The sequence below is a fragment of the Glycine max genome, chromosome 19, assembly GCF_000004515.6.
Source record: "Glycine max cultivar Williams 82 chromosome 19, Glycine_max_v4.0, whole genome shotgun sequence".
Taxonomy (NCBI): Eukaryota; Viridiplantae; Streptophyta; class Magnoliopsida; order Fabales; family Fabaceae; genus Glycine; species Glycine max.
Window position 1 is genome coordinate 35,309,630 of NC_038255.2, and position 17,674 is coordinate 35,327,303.

At 32.8% G+C, this 17,674-nt stretch overlaps 1 protein-coding gene across 1 annotated transcript; it reads left to right on the top strand.

Annotated features, from left to right (window-relative positions):
* The first annotated feature begins 4,496 nt into the window (after positions 1–4,496).
* LOC100813963 (V-type proton ATPase subunit C) lies at positions 4,497–10,018 on the top strand. Its single transcript, XM_003553926.5, has 11 exons — positions 4,497–4,710; positions 4,794–4,862; positions 4,956–5,083; positions 5,324–5,423; positions 6,905–6,972; positions 7,054–7,195; positions 7,398–7,514; positions 7,706–7,831; positions 8,196–8,279; positions 8,364–8,443; positions 9,537–10,018. Exons 1-11 carry the CDS (start codon positions 4,594–4,596, stop codon positions 9,637–9,639), a joined length of 1,134 nt encoding a protein of 377 aa, XP_003553974.1. The 5' UTR covers positions 4,497–4,593; the 3' UTR covers positions 9,640–10,018.
* Positions 10,019–17,674: the final 7,656 nt, after the last annotated feature.

Sequence of the window (17,674 nt, forward strand, 5' to 3'; positions counted from 1 at the left end):
TCAGCATAATAATTACATGTGTTTGTGAAATAATTTGGTTAATGTTTCTAAATTTCTATACATCTTATAAAGAATCGGCTAATTGACCAGCACAAGTATAAAATAAAATAATTACTATCAGCTCAACCTGGATTATGGTTTGCTTGGTGCAACACCATGTTAATGGTCTCAGTTCAAGACCTAACAAACCCTTAAACAAATAAAATAAAAACTATTATCATAAGTAGTATAAACAAAAATTACCTTCGCGCAGAATTGTTTTTGCCACGCAGGTCGCCGGAGGAAGCACCAATCTAAAGGGAGACTCCAGGTGATGTTTTGCCACGATGTCGGAGGCGCCATTTGTGTGCTGCAACTTGTCAAAAATGGCAGAATGTGTTGACCCGTTGGGAGGGGTTCAACATATAACACAACCTTTAGTTTATCATTCATTAAGAGGAACCTGAATAGAAGAAACAGTGCTTGAATGAGCAACTCAATGCATGCAAGAGTGTGTGAGTGCGAGTCTTCAATGTTTTTAAACCCATCTTTGGTTTAGTTTTTCTTGTTTTTTTTTTTCGTTTTTTCTTTTATCACAACGCTTCTAGGATAGGAAATCACGCACGAAATTGCCAATAACAATTAAGTAACACTAGTCGACAACAAGTGGAGCCCGTGAGGTATACGCAAATATTTATTCATCTTTTTATGTTATTTTTTGTTTTTTTAGGTTATATCTCTTTCTTTTTACGGCTTTACCTCATAACGGGTGAAAGTTTATGTTTTTTTCTTTTGGAAAAAAGTAAATTATAGCTTTAAATATAGACATGAATGTCATATATATGATATTTTAAGTATACTAATACTACCATTTTTATATTATCATAATTATAAAATTCCGTATATAGAAAGATTGTTAATTTTTATAAAAATTATTTTACAATTTATCTTCAAAACAAAATCTAATTATTAATTATTTATATAGTATGTGAAAAACATTTAAATAAAATCTAATAAAAAATTAGGTTGCAATCCCATAATAGATGCACTATTATGTCATTAAATTTGGCCCTTTTTTCACTTGAATCAAGAGAATCATCTTAGAATCTTCTTTTCAACTTTGGTCTTGAGCTTGTAAATTTTTATCTCCTTTGCTTTCCTAGCTTTTTCCCTTGCTATTTGGCTTCATGGCCTAATTAGGCTCTTACTTCCCTTAGCTTTTCATTTTTCCTCGTAAAGGCCTTCCTTGATTTGCATCTAGATTAATAGTATAAATCCTAGCTTACACCAGTGAATTTATCTAAAAAAAAGTTTAACCTTCAACGGAAACTTCATGCAAAATCTTCAACAGGAAGAGAAAATTGAAACAAGAAAGAGAAATCCCAAACAGGGGAAACCCCTTGCAGTGATTCTTTCTTATTTTTCCTACATATATGTATTTATAAAGTCTCCTTTAGGTTAACCAAATCTTCTACCTAAAATGTTGGCCCACCAAATGTTAATTAGCCCAATTACACAATTTAATCCCACAAAAGTAAGTTGAGTTGTAAAGTAAAATACTCTATCTTTGTCCATGATTTACTCAACCCTCAATGTCTTCATTAAATTGTAAATAAATTTGACCTTGAAATTTTAGCATTGGTCTCATGTCTAGATTTCAATAGCTTAAGATATGCTTGAAACACTAAATATGTTAGGTTATCAAGATGGAACAATGATTTCAAATTCATGATTCGGGCTAAATTTAGTCAACCTCTTTTTGAAAAATATAAATTTTTCTTTAATATTTTCATAGGCACAAATATAACCTCAATCACATTACCATATCTCAAGTTATGATCCAAACAAGGATGAAAGGTAAAAAAGGCTTTAAAATCCAAATATGGATCAAGATTTACATTAAAGCCTAATTAAAATCCAAATATTGATCAAGATTTACATTAAAGCCTAATTAAAATCCAAAAACATAAAGCTTAGCTAAAATACTAATAGTACACACAATAAACATGCAATAAAGCCAAATGCACATCTATAACAAGAGCCTTAAAATTCATGACCTTGTAACTATAGTTTGTTGCCCATTTATGAAAGTTGTCTTCTTTTCTTTTAAAGGATGCATCAATATTTGGTTGTACATTGAGTATGTGTCCATGAAGCTTAATAACTCCTATGTTGAGCATTTATCTACTAAATCATTGATATTAGGCTATGGGTAGGAATCATTCAAGCATGTTCTATTTAAATCAATGAAGTCGATACACATTTTCTATTTTTCACTCAACTTTTTTTACCATCACTGCATTTGACAACCACATAAGGTGTTTACCTCTTTAAGCCTCACATAACTTCTCATCATTCTCCATGGTAGCTTTCCTCTTCCCTTCTCTAAACCTCATATTCTCCCAAGCAATTGTCTTTGCCCATGGGTCTAAAGCTAGCTTATGACAAAGAAGTATGGACCAACACCGAGCATGGTAGTTGAACCCACGCAAAGACATTGACATTTTGCTTCAGCAATCTTACTAAATCGTGTTCCATGTCCTCAATAAAGTTAGACTGATATTAGCTTTTCTTATAGTATCATCTTCAATAACAACCTCCTTAAGGTCTTTATTAGGTCATAGCCAATATAATCAATAAAAGTGTCTCTAGGTTAAATATGAGAGATAAGTAAAGGTGTCTCGAGATTGGGTTGTCATAAGTGTTAACATAATCAATTTGTAATTTTATCTTCATATTCACTAGGGTGTGTGGTTCTTAGGGGCTAGGTCAAGTGTTCAAAAAAAGGTGTTCATAGGTGTTGACATAATCAGCTCACTACTTTATTATATATTGAATTAGTGGAAAATCTCAGGTGTCACTTGAGGACTAGATGTAGGTCAAGTTAACCAAACTAGTATAAAATATTGATGTACTATTTTTTTTACCCTAAACTCATTTTATTTTCTTATTTGCTTATATTTGTGGTTTGTATTGAATTTGGGTTTAGGTTTAAATTTACTCTCTTTATCTACTATTCGAGCAATTGAATTTTCAGGCATGAAAGGTTAAGCACAAAAAACATTTGGTTGAAACACATCTTTGTTCCCCTCCATTTTCCCACTTTGCAATTTCTCATTTGAAAATAAAAATATTTAGTCCCTCAATTTTTGAAAATTTGTAATTTTGATCACATTCTCAACTTTACCTATATTTATTGCTTTTATTTCATACATTTTAATTAATTAAATTATTTCTTGATATACCTTAAATGATTATATTAAGACTAGGGTTGAATTATTTGAATCAACTACCTGCACCATAGTGTCACTAAAACATGCCAAATAATCATTGCGGGGATCTAATTCAGTTGGTGTGCATGAATTATTATAAATTCTCTTACACCATCTTTAATTCTTACAAATAAAAAAAGATGTCAAATAATCTAATGTCTCTCTAACTCATTGTCGCATGTTAAATAAGTTAGTCAAAGTAATTAACTTGTTCTTGTTAATTTGTCGCAAAGTAAGTAAAAAAATTCTAGAGAAATCATTGAAAGACATGATAGATTAGTAAGGTTGCCTTGTAAGAAATGTCAATATTATATCTTTTAGTGTGTCTTTAAATATCTTACAAATAGGACATCATTTCCTTCACTTTTTTTAATTTTTAGTAAATTTTAATTAATGAAAGAGAATATATTACAAGGTGTGTTTCATTCCAATCACTCTTCTATTTTTTATAAAATAAACTTATTTAATATGTGAGAAATGATTTTTGGATACCCTATTAATTAAAGTCTAAAATATGTTTTATGTAACTAATATATTAGCCAATTTTATTTTGGATCCTTAATAAATAATTTTTTTATATTGAATCCCTAATAAAATAGAAATTTTGTTTTTGATCCTTCATAATTGATTTTAGTCATCGATAAACAAATTTTTTTCATTTTATATTAGTCCTTTGAAAAATACTTGATATGGACTAATAACAAATGAACAAAAATTATTAGGGACCTAAAACAAAATTCACTAATTTATCATGGGCTAAAATAATTTTTTTGTCTTATTAGGGACTCAATGAAAAAAATAATATATTAGTAAGTAAAAAAAATCCACTAATTTAATATGCGCCTAAAATATATTTTAGTCTTAATTAAAATATCTCATCAACACCTTTTATTTTTTTTCTTATCTTTTTTTTTTATCACATTATATCATCTACTATATTTATATTTTTTCTTCTTTTTTATTGCTATTGCTAATTGTAAAAAAGTGTCAATAATATTGGGGTGTCCAAGTATGTTGTTCCTTAATATACAATAAAACGTGAAAATAAGTAAACTATATATATTAAAAGTGTAAAGTAAATCCAATCCTAACATTTGTCAGACAAAAGTGTTTATTAATTTTTATAATAATTATTTTAAATGCTACCAATAATTATTTATAACTGAACAACATAATAATTGTAATAATAAGTGGGTGTTGTAATTATTAAAAAATAGAAGGAAAATTGTAGTAACTTGATTTTACTAGATCCAATAATGAACATTGAGGCGTGTTAATAAGGGAAGATGAGACGGTAGTAGGCCAAGTGTTTTGCATAGGCCGTGACTGATCATCAGAGGCAATGGCGAGCAGGTACTGGGCAGTGTCTCTTCCCGTCCACAACTCGGCATCATCTCAGCTCTGGAACCAATTGCAGGAACGAATCTCCAAGCATTCCTTCGACACACCTCTCTACAGAGTAATTACTAATATATAACAATAATAATAATAATTACTTTCTCTGCTATTCGCTCGTTGATCTTCTTCTCTTCTGGCTCGCAGTTCAACATTCCCAACCTCCGCGTCGGAACCCTAGACTCTCTCCTCTCCCTCAGCGATGACCTCGCCAAGGTGAATCCTCATTCCGCCAAATTACACTTTTCTCTGATCTTGCGTCTCTATCCATTTATTTATTCACCTGCTTCCTCTGTAATGCATTATTAGTCCAACAATTTCGTCGAAGGAGTCACGCACAAGATCAGGCGCCAGATTGAGGAGCTCGAGAGAGTTTCCGGCATCGACAGCGGCGCCCTCACCGTCGATGGTGTCCCCGTCGATTCCTACTTGACCAGGTTTGCCTTCCGTTTCATTCACCACATCCAATCAATCTCTGATCTTCGATTTATATATATATATATATATATATATATATATATATATATATATATATATATATATATATATATATATATATATTACCATGTTATTGGCTTTGCCGATCACTAATTTCCGTTGGAAAACCTGATTGGCTACTTTGGTGTGTCTCCCCTCCAAGCCATTTATTTATCTGTTTTTTTTTTTTATTGGTCCAGGTTTGTTTGGGATGAGGCAAAGTACCCGACCATGTCGCCTTTGAAGGAGATCGTGGATGGTATTCACAGTCAAGTGGCAAAGATCGAGGATGATCTCAAGGTATTCATTTTCTTGCAGCTTTCTCTTAGATTTAGGAGATGGGTAGTTGTAGCAATATGTTGTAGTGCTGAATCATTCGTTTATAGTGGGATCGCGGCTAGCTAGTTATAGTAACTTTTTTATGATTGCATGTGTTCTGCATGCTTGTAATCAACTGAGGTGAAGTGGAGTTGATAATTTAGTTAGTGTAGACTGGTTTTTTCTATTTATCTAATTTTAGGCTTAGAGGGAGGGGAGGAGGGATGCTACATGCTTGAATTCAGAATTGATGTCGGAGCAGAGTAATTTTGGCTCCTTTAAATTGAAAGGGGTTCACTTTGGAAGGAAAAGTGAGGGATCTCAACCATTTATTAGTCGACAGTTGAAATTATGTTAAAATATATGCACATCCATAACAAAGTATGGATTTTTTGTAATCTATCCCTTCTATTTGCTCATCAATATTTGAGATTCCTCGCTTTTCCTCCCAAAGTGACCCCTCACTTTAGATGGGTTGAATCCTAGAGGAACATGCAATTTAAATTGTATGTTTTGTTTAAGTCAATATGCTAAAAGTTTTTCAACTTTGATCCATGCACTTTAGGCTCCCCTGGACTTCAATTGCAAATTAAAACTCAACATTTGATTGGGCAACCTTTTCTTTGATGCCACTAAACTGTCAACTATGGTCAGTTTGGTGCTGGTGTAACTCAATCTAAGGATGGTTTTGTAGTCATGCAAGAAAAAGGAATAAGCAAGGTTTTAAATTGCAGTCACGGTTGTGGTTTTGTTGTGTTTCATTATATTGCAAGAAATTGTGGACAAATGAAGCCTCTGTGAATGCGACAGTCGTGGACACTCCAAAATCCTTCATGTTGCAGCCAAAATCATGGTCATGGACCTTTTTTAAAACCTTGGGAATAAGACTGAAGCTGGTTTCATGCAAAAATATAAATGACAAAGGATTCACCTTTCTCTCTCTGTTTTAGCTTGCAGAGTCACAGATAGATAGTGCCTGTTCTCATGCTAACATGTTCCGTGATGACCTCTTAGAGTTATGGACCCTTTATATTTTGTTTGAATTATAGTTAGAGGACCTCAGTTTGTCCGATATCATATAGAAGGTTCATTGATAAATTAATCCAGAAGATAAGGAGAACTGTACTTTTGTTTTTTGGGTCAATCCTCAAATACCATGGGCCACTTTATCCTGTGGATTTTGCTTTGATACTGTTCTGGTCATCATCTGTGATATTAATTTCAGCCTGCTCTCTCACTTTTAAAGGACTTCATTTTAGATCCTTAAGTTACATAACATTTTATTGTGATCCACCTTAGCCATGAATTATGAGAGACACCTCTAAAGTTGTTTTCCACTTTTCCCTCACCCCCAATTGTGAATTTTGTTTTCTGAATAATCTATTGAAGAACAACATCCCTGCTTATTTTGCATGTTGATTAATTTTCCCATTTGGCCCTTTAAACTTTGTCTTCCATGCCAGGTTCGTGTTTCTGAGTATAACAATATCCGCAGTCAGCTTAATGCTATCAACCGAAAGCAAACAGGAAGGTTTGTGGATGTTGTTATGACTGGTCTAGTTTTCTAATATAGTATATTCTTTTTCTTTGCTGACCTACTTGACTATTTCAGCTTAGCAGTCCGTGATCTTTCCAACTTGGTAAAACCTGAAGACATTGTAACTTCAGAAAATTTAACTACCCTCCTTGCAATTGTTTCCAAGTATTCACAGAAGGATTGGCTCTCAAGCTACGAAACATTGACAAACTATGTGGTAAGTAGTACCATGTTCCCTTGCCATTTTGAATTTCTTTTGCTACTTCCCTTGAATTATTGTTAATGGATCTTAGTTGTAAAATCCCTATAATCTATCTAAATATTCCAATGATGTTTTTGACACTATTGAATAATTATGAGCATGCTGTTTTTTCTAGCTTTATTCCTTATTCTGATTCTTATTAGGATAAATGTTTTAGGTCCCCAGGTCTTCTAAGAAGTTGTATGAGGATAATGAATATGCTCTTTATACTGTAACACTCTTCAGTCGTGTTGCGGATAATTTTAGAACTAGTGCACGCGAAAAAGGATTCCAAGTAAGTATTTATGTATATTTCTATTTGTTAATATTGGTAATATAGGTATTCTGTGATTTTAATCCTGCCACTTTTTAATGAAAAGTTGTGGGATGAAGGAATGCATGAGACACCTAATGGCAAGTGTTAGTTAGTATCAATGCATGAGTTGATGAAAGGTGTTTAATTGAACTTTATGTCATTTTATTCAGATTCGTGACTTTGAATACAGTCCAGAAACACATGAGAACCGAAAGCAGGAATTAGATAAATTGGTACAAGATCAGGAAAGATTGAGGACTTCTCTGTTGCAATGGTGCTATACCAGCTATGGAGAGGTATTATTTACTCATTTATTTATTACTTAATTTAATTTAATTTGTAGAAGCACCCTAGAATATTATAAGGCAGAATTTACAGGTAGTAGCGGTAGACAACCAAGGAGATTATAGAAACATGTTAAGTTGAAGGACTATTTTCAAGCTGGATTTCTTATACCTTGATGTGTCTGTTTCTGTACTGGCCTATCTGGGACTGGCATTACAGAGTGGTCCTTAGTTTCTCTGTGCTAATTTAGTAGCATATGTTGACCTTAATTTTTTACTTTTCTCGCGTTTTTATCACTCACCACATATTCTTGTCTTGTTATCCTAAAATGCTATGGTCCTTATTCACTACTTTTTACTTTATATTTTTCCAAAGGTTTTCAGTTCCTGGATGCACTTTTGTGCTGTGCGTTTATTTGCTGAGAGCATTCTGAGATATGGTCTGCCTCCATCCTTCTTGGTAATATACTCTTCTAAAATCAAAGTTCAGTCTAATGGCCCCTGGGATTTTCAAATACTGTTCACTGACCATTGGGTATTCCAGGCATGCGTTTTAGCTCCTTCTGTAAAATCCGAGAAGAAAGTACGTTCTATCCTTGAAGGGTTGAGTGATAGCACAAACAGGCAAGTCTATGATGTCCGGTTTAGAATATATGGCCCTTGGTAATTTTACATGTTGCTGAGTCTAATTTACAGAGGCACATGGCAGATGGATTCAAGATCCATGTTTTTTTTGGTGGGGTGGGGGGGAAATAGGGCACACACTAACAGTAGCAGCTAAGATCCATGTCTGGTTTTTTTATTTTGAAGAGTCTGTCAATGAACATGATGTACCGTGTTGGATAGTACTTAACCTAAGTTTCATGCAACATATTTACATAATTCTTTCAAAGACTTGAGGCTGCATATTTGGTGATTTTTCTTTATGTATCATCACAATCCTGAATCCTTGACTAATTTAAACACATTTGAGATGTTGACATGCTTTACAGCTACATGAAAGAGGAGTGGAAGTAAACAAAAGAAATTTGTTTGCGCTTTACTCAATTTATACTATACTAATTTAAAATGACAAAATACGATACTGGTCTCTTTGCAGTTTCTAATATTCAGCAGTTTAAGACAATAGGAAGTTGTTGGTAGTAGATAGTTATTTCAAATTTTAAAGCTCTTCTATTCTCTTGAGATTCTCTAAATAAATAAAATAGTTTGAGATGGTAGAAAACCTTGTGAGCTTCCCTATGAATTCGAGATCTTTCTAATTATGGGACCAAGAGTAGCAATTTCTTCTTCTTAGTGTATGAGTGAGCCTCTACGTGTGTGTCTGTGGGGAAGGGGAGGAAAGTGATTCATGTGAGAGAGTCAATCTTATGTAAGAAATAAAAAGGGTGTATTTTGATCATTGTTAGTATGAATGATTAAGAATAAAATATCAAGTCGTGTGATTTCATTAAAAGATCACGTGACATGTGTATCTTAAAGTCACACAACTTGAAAAATATTTGACTATTTTTCTGATTATGTCTACTCAAAAACTGAATTTGGGTACTTCTGTTCCTGTAGTATCATGCATTCATGTCATGCATTAGCAGAACTTGCCTTCCTCGCATATCTTGATACACACTGACGGTGTTTGTTTGTTCAGTGTATCCTTTTTGCCTCTTAATTTACTTGACTATTTTACATGCTAATATTGTACCTTTAAAATTGTGTGCAGTGCATACTGGAAGAATGAGGATGAAGTAGGTGCCGGTATGGCTGGCCTAGCAGGTGATGCCGATGGCCACCCGTACGTTTCTTTCACTATCAATCTTGCTTGAGCACTCTCAGAAACCGGCCCGATACTTAATTTAGAGTCCGTTAAGGGCTCCTTTGGACAGCAATAATGCCAATGCAAACAGGATTTGAAGAAGATATTGTACATTACGATCATATTTCATTCTTTGTTATTATCTATATAATTGAAGCAATCGAAGATTCAAGAGGATTTAATGAATTTAAGGGTAGCATCTGATGCCAGGATTTCTTGTTTCCTGTACATTAGCAACTTGTATGGTTTCCTGTAAGATTTCTTGTTGGCGATTATGTGAACTTGGAGATGTGACATACTCTTGCTCATCCCTTCAGAGAATAATGCAGCCCTGGAGAGTGTAATAATAAACTGTTATCTGTACGCAATAAAATGTACTTCTCAATTAATCAATATTTAAAGTTTTGCTATGAATCTTTTTTCAGTCAAAATTATTTGAATATGAAAAAAATTATCATTTTTTGCTGTCAAAAAATACATCTTAAAAATCAAGAGGTCAATTTTTTGTTCTGTATTGACGTTTGCAAATATTTTTCATCTATCTATAACTACTCACTAATGTTAGTTATTGCAGATTGCTTGATTAACTATGCACGTATATTTTTATTAATGAATTATACTAGCGTCGTAGTGCATGTTTAGATACTAATAGGGAGGATTCAAAATTATTTCTATTCTCAAAGCATTAAATTCTTCATTCTGTTTTTTGAAATTCAAAAATATGCATTAAAATTTTTAGGTTAAATTAACTCTCTATAGATTTAGTTCCTATAGATTGAAAGTGATTTTTTTAGTCCCTATAGTTTATATTTTAATTCTCTTTTAATTCCTATAATTTAAAAGTAATTTTTTTAGTCAAAATTATTTAAAATGTAAATTATAAGGACTAAAAAAATAACTTTCAAATTACAAGGATTAAAAGAGAATTAAAATATAAACTATAGAGACTAAAAAATTATTTTAAAACTATAAGGACTAAAATATACAAATGATCAAACTATAGGGACCAAATGAGAAATTAAACCAAATTTCTAACATGTATTAAAAACATATTCTTCATTTGCATAATTTCAACACCATCAAATATAAGGTAAAGGCAAATTGTTGACCAATGACATGAAGACATTGATTAAGAAATTTTTTTTATTGAAATACACATAATTATGTTGTCTATTTTTATGATCTTTATAATAAATACTTTATCATTTTAATTCCTTAATTAATATCGTAAGGGCACTGATTAGCATGACCCTAGAATGAATATATGCAATTAGTTCATTAACTTTATATACATTGCTATAAAAGCTACAGATTGTGTACTTGTATTATAAAACTTTTTTTTTTAGCTAATTCACTATGTTTAAGAAAATTAATTATTTTGTTAGTGGCATTAAATTTGTGAATCAAGTAGTTGTATTGTTCTTCCAAAATTATCATTGATATTTTTTTAATCAATTATCTCTCTTTTCACTTTATTGTTTGTCCCCTAATTAATGAATGTTCTGGCCTATTTGGATACAAGTCTGAAAATTCTTGAGTTTCTCTAGTGAAAATATAAGGCTTTTTTCCGGTAGAAAAGCTCTCAATAGCATATTCAGTGTCCAAACAGAGACTTCTATCTTTATGTAATCTGTGGCTACTCATCTTCTTCAATCATAATAAAAGAAGATAAAGAGTATTTCTATTTAATGTTGAGCAGTTATTAGCTTTTGGCTTAAAAAATTGTTAGTTAAGGATATTTTGAAAAAATTAATTAATTCAAAAGAACTAAAAATGATCTTATAAAAATGAACAAGTAATTTTCTGGGGGAAAAAACCTTATATATAAAAACAAAGGTAGTATTATTGATCTAACTTATTGTTATTGTAAGTGGTAAAAAAAGGAATGGATATGAAATCAGTTAAGAGACCGATGCATAATTAGGAGTGATTGAACTTTTTGAGTCTCTTTAGAAACTCATTATCAAAATGGGTCTGTTTTTTATCAAGGACCAGATGAACCTGCAATTTTTACTTGTTTTATTTTCACGTAATTCTTTGCAAAAAAAAAAAAAAAAAGGAGAATGGGGATGTGGCATCCACGTAAACCAGGGGAGTGTTTGAAACAGCAAAATGTATGTGCCGATTTGTGTAGCTACTGGCACGGGTATTGTATGGTGTGAAACAGAAAAATGAAATTGTTAGTTACTGTTCCTGCGCAGCCCAAGGAACCACCAAATTGAAATTGCTGGTGCATAAGTTAGAAAACTAATTGTTGAACACGTTAAATTGCTGATTGCAACAAAATTAAAGTATAGATTTAAAATTTGAAAAATACAAATACACAATAAAGTTACAAATAACAAAAAAAAATCTCACTTGCATAATAACTTAAAAAAAATATATGCTAACAAATATAAAGATATAAATATCACATAATATATAAAAAGAAAACACTTTTACTAAAAAACCATTAAAAAATATTGCATAATTTTTCACAAAATAGATACAATCATATAACAAAAAAACATATATTACATATACATCTAATTATACAAATACATAACATATATCTAGTAGCATATAAAAAATAAGCATCAATCACAAATTATTATTTCAATCCTGATGTAACCACAATGTGTGTTGAAATAACAATTAGCAATTGTTGGTTCCTTTTTAGTGATGGACAAACAAAATTGTTTTGCTATTTCCTTATTAGGATGGAACTATTTGCAATTTCATACTTGTTGTTAACTTGGAATGCCACATCTTCAAATTTGAGTGCAGCTAGGTGCACCCAGCAAAATTTATAAATGGCAAAAATGCCCCTGGCCTTTTTTTTTCTTATAAAAGCTTTTTTTTCCTGCGCTTCACACAGCATCCATTTTTGTTCACTGTTTTTGTGGTTTTCGTGCGGCATTGTCTCGGGTTCGTTGGTTCGTTGTGAACGGTTAGGTGCGGTGAAGGTGAAGGTGCGTTGCGGTGGTTGGCGGCGGCAAATGAGGTACGCAGAAGGTGGTGGCTGTGTCGCAAACGTACGAATTACTTACGAATCAAGTTGATCCGTAAGTCTTTTACGAATCAACTTGATCCGTAAGTTGGTGTGTTACAGTTACGGATCAAGTTGATCTGTAAGTAACTTATGGATCAACTTGATCCGTATGTGGCTTACGGATCAAGTTGATCCGTAAGAAGAGTAACTATTTTTAAAATGTGATGTTTTTTGAATTCTGTTTCCATTTTTTAAAATTATTAATTTGTTTGTATGAACATTTTTTTTTTGAGTTGGATAGATGGACGAAGATGAGTGGATGTATGAAATAATGTCTGAACAAGCGGATATGGATTATGAAAATGAAGAAGCATGTGGTGCGAATGAACCCCATGTTGATTGTTCCGATGTGTTCAATACTTCTCAGGTTATAATGTCAATGTTTGTCACAGATTTAATAAAATGAATACTGGTAGAAAACTTAAATTATGTGGATTACTTTGTAGGTGTTTGAGTGCCGAGAGGATGTTTTACGGTGGGTTCGATCTGTTGCTCATGAAAACGGATTTGTGGCGGTGATTTTAAGGTCAGACACAAACACAGGTAGTAGAGGTAGGACTACATTTGTGTTAATTGACTGTGAAAGGAGTGACAAGTATAGGTGTAGGAAAAAAGAATTTATAAGAAGAGACACTGGAATTAGGAAATGTAGGTGTCCCTTCAAGCTTCGTTGCAAGCCAGTGGTTGGAGGAGAAGGCTGGATGGTGAAGTTGATTTGTGGAGTGTATAATCATGAATTGACCAAGTCATTAGTTGGACATCCATATGCGGGGCGATTGACTAAAGCTGAAAAAACACTTATTGCTGATATGACGAAGTCCATGGTGAAGCCAAGAAACATTCTGCTAACTCTGAAGGAACACAATGTCAATAGCTATATGACCATTAAACAAATATACAATGCAAAAAGTACATTCCATTCTTCCATAAGAGGAAGCGATCTAGAAATGCAACATCTGATGAAGCTTCTTGAACGTGATCAGTATATTCATTGGCACAAAATAAAGGATGAAGACGTGGTTCGTGATATCTTTTGGTGTCACCCTGATGCAGTGAAGTTAGTCAACGGATGTAATTTGGTGTTTTTGATAGACAACACCTACAAAACAAACCGGTACAGACTCTCATTGCTCGATTTTGTTGGGGTGACACCGACTGGGATGACATTCTCTGCCGGTTTTGCATGTCTGGAGGGTGAACGCGTTAATAATTTGGTCTGGACTTTACAATACTTTCGAGGCCTTTTTTTAAAGCGTGATGCCCTCCCTAGAGTTATTGTCACTAACAGAGACCAAGCATTGATGAATGCAGTGAAGGATGTATTCCCTGAATGTACAAATTTGTTGTGCAGCTTTCACATAAACAAGAATGTGAAGGTCAAATGTAAATCACTAATTGTGCAAAAAAATGCTTGGGATTATGTCATGGATTGTTGGGGATGTCTGACTGATTGTCCTTCAGAACAGTAGTTTGATGAATGTCTGAAGAAGTTCGAAATGGCTTGCGCACCTTGGCCAATGTTTGTTAACTATGTCAAGGAAACATGGATAATACCACACAAGGAAAAATTTGTTTCTGCTTGCACTAATAAGGTGATGCACTTAGGAAACACAAAAATAAACAGGTATGAAATTGTTCAACTATTTATATTAACGTTGATGAATTAATGGAATTGTATTATTGTATATTTTTATTTTTATTTGTGTATTTGAAATATAGGGTTGAATCTACTCACTCGTCTTTAAAAAGACTGTTACAAAATAGCCTTGGAAACTTATGCAGTGTGTGGGATGCCATGAACAACATGATTACGTTGCAGCACACGGAGATTAAAGCATCATTTGAAACAAGTACACATGTTGTTGGACATGTGTTCAAAAAAACCTTATACAGGAGGCTTCTTGGAATGGTTTCAAGATATGCTTTAAATCAGATTACTGCTGAATTAGAGCGTGTTGACTATGCTGGCAAGAATCCCTCAAGTTGTGGTTGTGTGGTGACAACCACGCTTGGTCTTCCTTGTGCTTGTGAGCTATCCAAATATGTTAGTGGTTGCATCCCACTGAATTCAATCCATATGTTCTGGAGGAGACTCAGTTTTTCAGACCAAGGGTTATCTGAGCCCGAGGTGAGCATCAAGGAAGTAATGGAAACAATATCCAAAAGATTCGAAGAACTTGATGTTTGTGGCAAGTTTACTCTGAAGACTAAACTTTGGGAAATTGCATACCCTGATCAGAATTCGATGTGTCCTCCTCCAGCAAAGGTTAACACAAAAGGGGCACCGAAGAAAGCTATGAGCAGGAACCCAAGGTCAACAAAGTGTGATCCATCTTACTGTGAGTATATAAATGCCTTTGAATCTATGCAAAATAGCAATTCGTCGGAGAGACGTATTGCATCATCCTCTGAGCAACTGAATTGAAGAACGATGATGTCCAAGTTGGACCAATTTTAGCCATTTATGCACGACTTCATTGATAAGATTGTTGATGTCAAAGCTGATGGTAACTATGGATATTGGTCGGTTGCCGATTTATTAGGTATGGATAAAGACTCTTGGTCGGTGGTCTGCAACCATCTACTTAAAGAACTTGCCAAATTCTCAGAAGACTATATCAAGCTCTTTGGTGGCACGAAGAGATTTGAGGAATTAAGGATGTCACTACTTGTTGATGGGTTAACCAAGGTATGTAATTTATGTATTTGATTTTTAAGACTTAACTTTGAAATTAAGTTTGACGTGTATATTTGTTTCATTCAGGTGACTACGGATAAGTGGATTAATATAATGGACATGGGACATGTCATTGCATCAAGGTTTAACGTAATCATTGTATCCTTGTCTAAACAACAAAGCACGACATTCTTTTCTCTTAGAAGTCAATCGCTGGCAAATTCTTCATTGCATCGTATAATTTGTATCGATCATGTGTATGACCATCATTTTGTTGAGGTACATTGTAGATATGAAGTGTTTTTTTTATATTTATGCAATGAGTTTTGTAGGATTGAGTTAACACTTTTTTCGCATGTACAACAGGTTTATTTAAAAGAACGTTATCCCTTACCGCCTGTAGCATTGTTATGGTCTAGCAATTGTCATCCTCAGGCGAAGCCGTGGCCAAATCCATATATTAGCATAATGCAGCATTACAAGAGCTTCGTGATGTTCAAGAGAGACTGTGTTGACATAAATGATGATTGAACATGTAATTTATAATGACTAATCGTTTTGAATTGGATATTCACATTTATTTGTTACGTCCACAACAAAATTATTACTTAATTCTAAAAAAGCATGTATGATATATTGTTGTCTGAGTTGACAACACATTGTGAAAAAATGTGTATGATAAATTGTTGTCTGCATTAACATAAAGTGCGTGAAAGGACCTTGCACAGCATGACTACACATGTAGATCTGATGCAAGCTAAAGCATGTCACGTCATTGGTGTAGTTGACAACACATACAGAAAGCATGTGCATGTGTATTGTTAATCTTTAAAAAATGCAGCACTAATATTAAAACTCATCTATATATATGACACAACCTAACACTATAAAAAACCACAAGTTTCAGTCTCAACCCAAATGGATCCATTGTTCACAACGACAGTGGTGTTTCCTTTCAAGCTTCCACTCCAGTTCTCATTCGAGTACCTAACGGGTGTGATTTTCAAACGTTAAAAACCAGAATACACAATACCCTTAAGCTAATCGACAAGTAATTTTTGGATGAAATTTACTACCGGCAGCCTTTCACATATGCAGGTAATCAATTTCGGTTTCAATGTATGCAATTGAAAGATGATGTTGATGTTAACACAATGTTAATGTGTAATCATGAATTTTCGTTTGTTGGTCCGATTAAGTTATTGTGTAGCATTGCTAGAACCCCAAATGGTATTTTAAACTTACTTCAAGTCACTATGACCCATACTCATGATGTCCTGCTATATTACAATGGGAGGTGGGACATGTCACGCCAAAATGAGTTAGTTGGTTACTCGTTCATAGGAAAAAAATCCCAAAAAGTTTGGCATTCCCACCGGATGAACCGAAGGATTTGATCAAGCAAGTTGTGCTTCCTGGGATTCCCCCTTATGGTATTGATGAAACACAAATGGTAAGACGATTGTTTTTTTGGAAACCAAATCACCATGAGTATTCAAAAAAAGTTATAAAATTCGAAATAATAGAACTCAAAACCAACGATGACGTGATGAAGGTGTTGATTGAGTCTAACTACTGGAAAAAGATAGGACCAATAGAAAATTTAGCTTTTTTCAGTAAACTTGTATCGGAAATGGAAGACAAATTGTCCTTGTCGCAAAATTAACATGAGTTAGTTATAGTATTTGATGCAAATTTAATTTCATTCGACTATGTTGAAGTTAATGTACTGTTTGAATTCATGTATCGCATAATCGTTTTTTTTTTCTGGAAATGGAATATGACTTCTCGTTCTCTGTTAAATTTGATTTTTACTACTTTTACTTTTTTTGTCAGTCTTGCAATTTTATTTTAAATTAAAAAAAAACAACTACAACAACCGAAAAATAACAATTAATTATTTATAATCAAGTAGTTCATTTTTTTTAAAGAAACTACTATAAAATTAAAATTTAATTAAAATATATTTTGTCATCAATTTAAAATAATTTAATGTTGAACTAACTAAAAATATTTAACAAAGTACATTTAACTCTGATGCAAAATATGGAAATGAAGAAAATAAATAAATTATATGAGTCAATTAGTAATTTAATATGATGTATAATGCTTCAAATGAGAAGGTTTTATTTTTTAGTCTCTTAGGAGAGAAATTAAAAAAAAAACATTTTTTTTAATTTGATAGAATAAAATTATAAAATATTTTAATTACAAGTTTTTTAATTAGAAGGTTTTATTTTTTAGTCTCTTAGGAGAGAAATTAAAAAAAAAACATTTTTTTTAATTTGATAGAGTAAAATTATAAAATATTTTTAATTACAAGTTTTTTAAGCATGT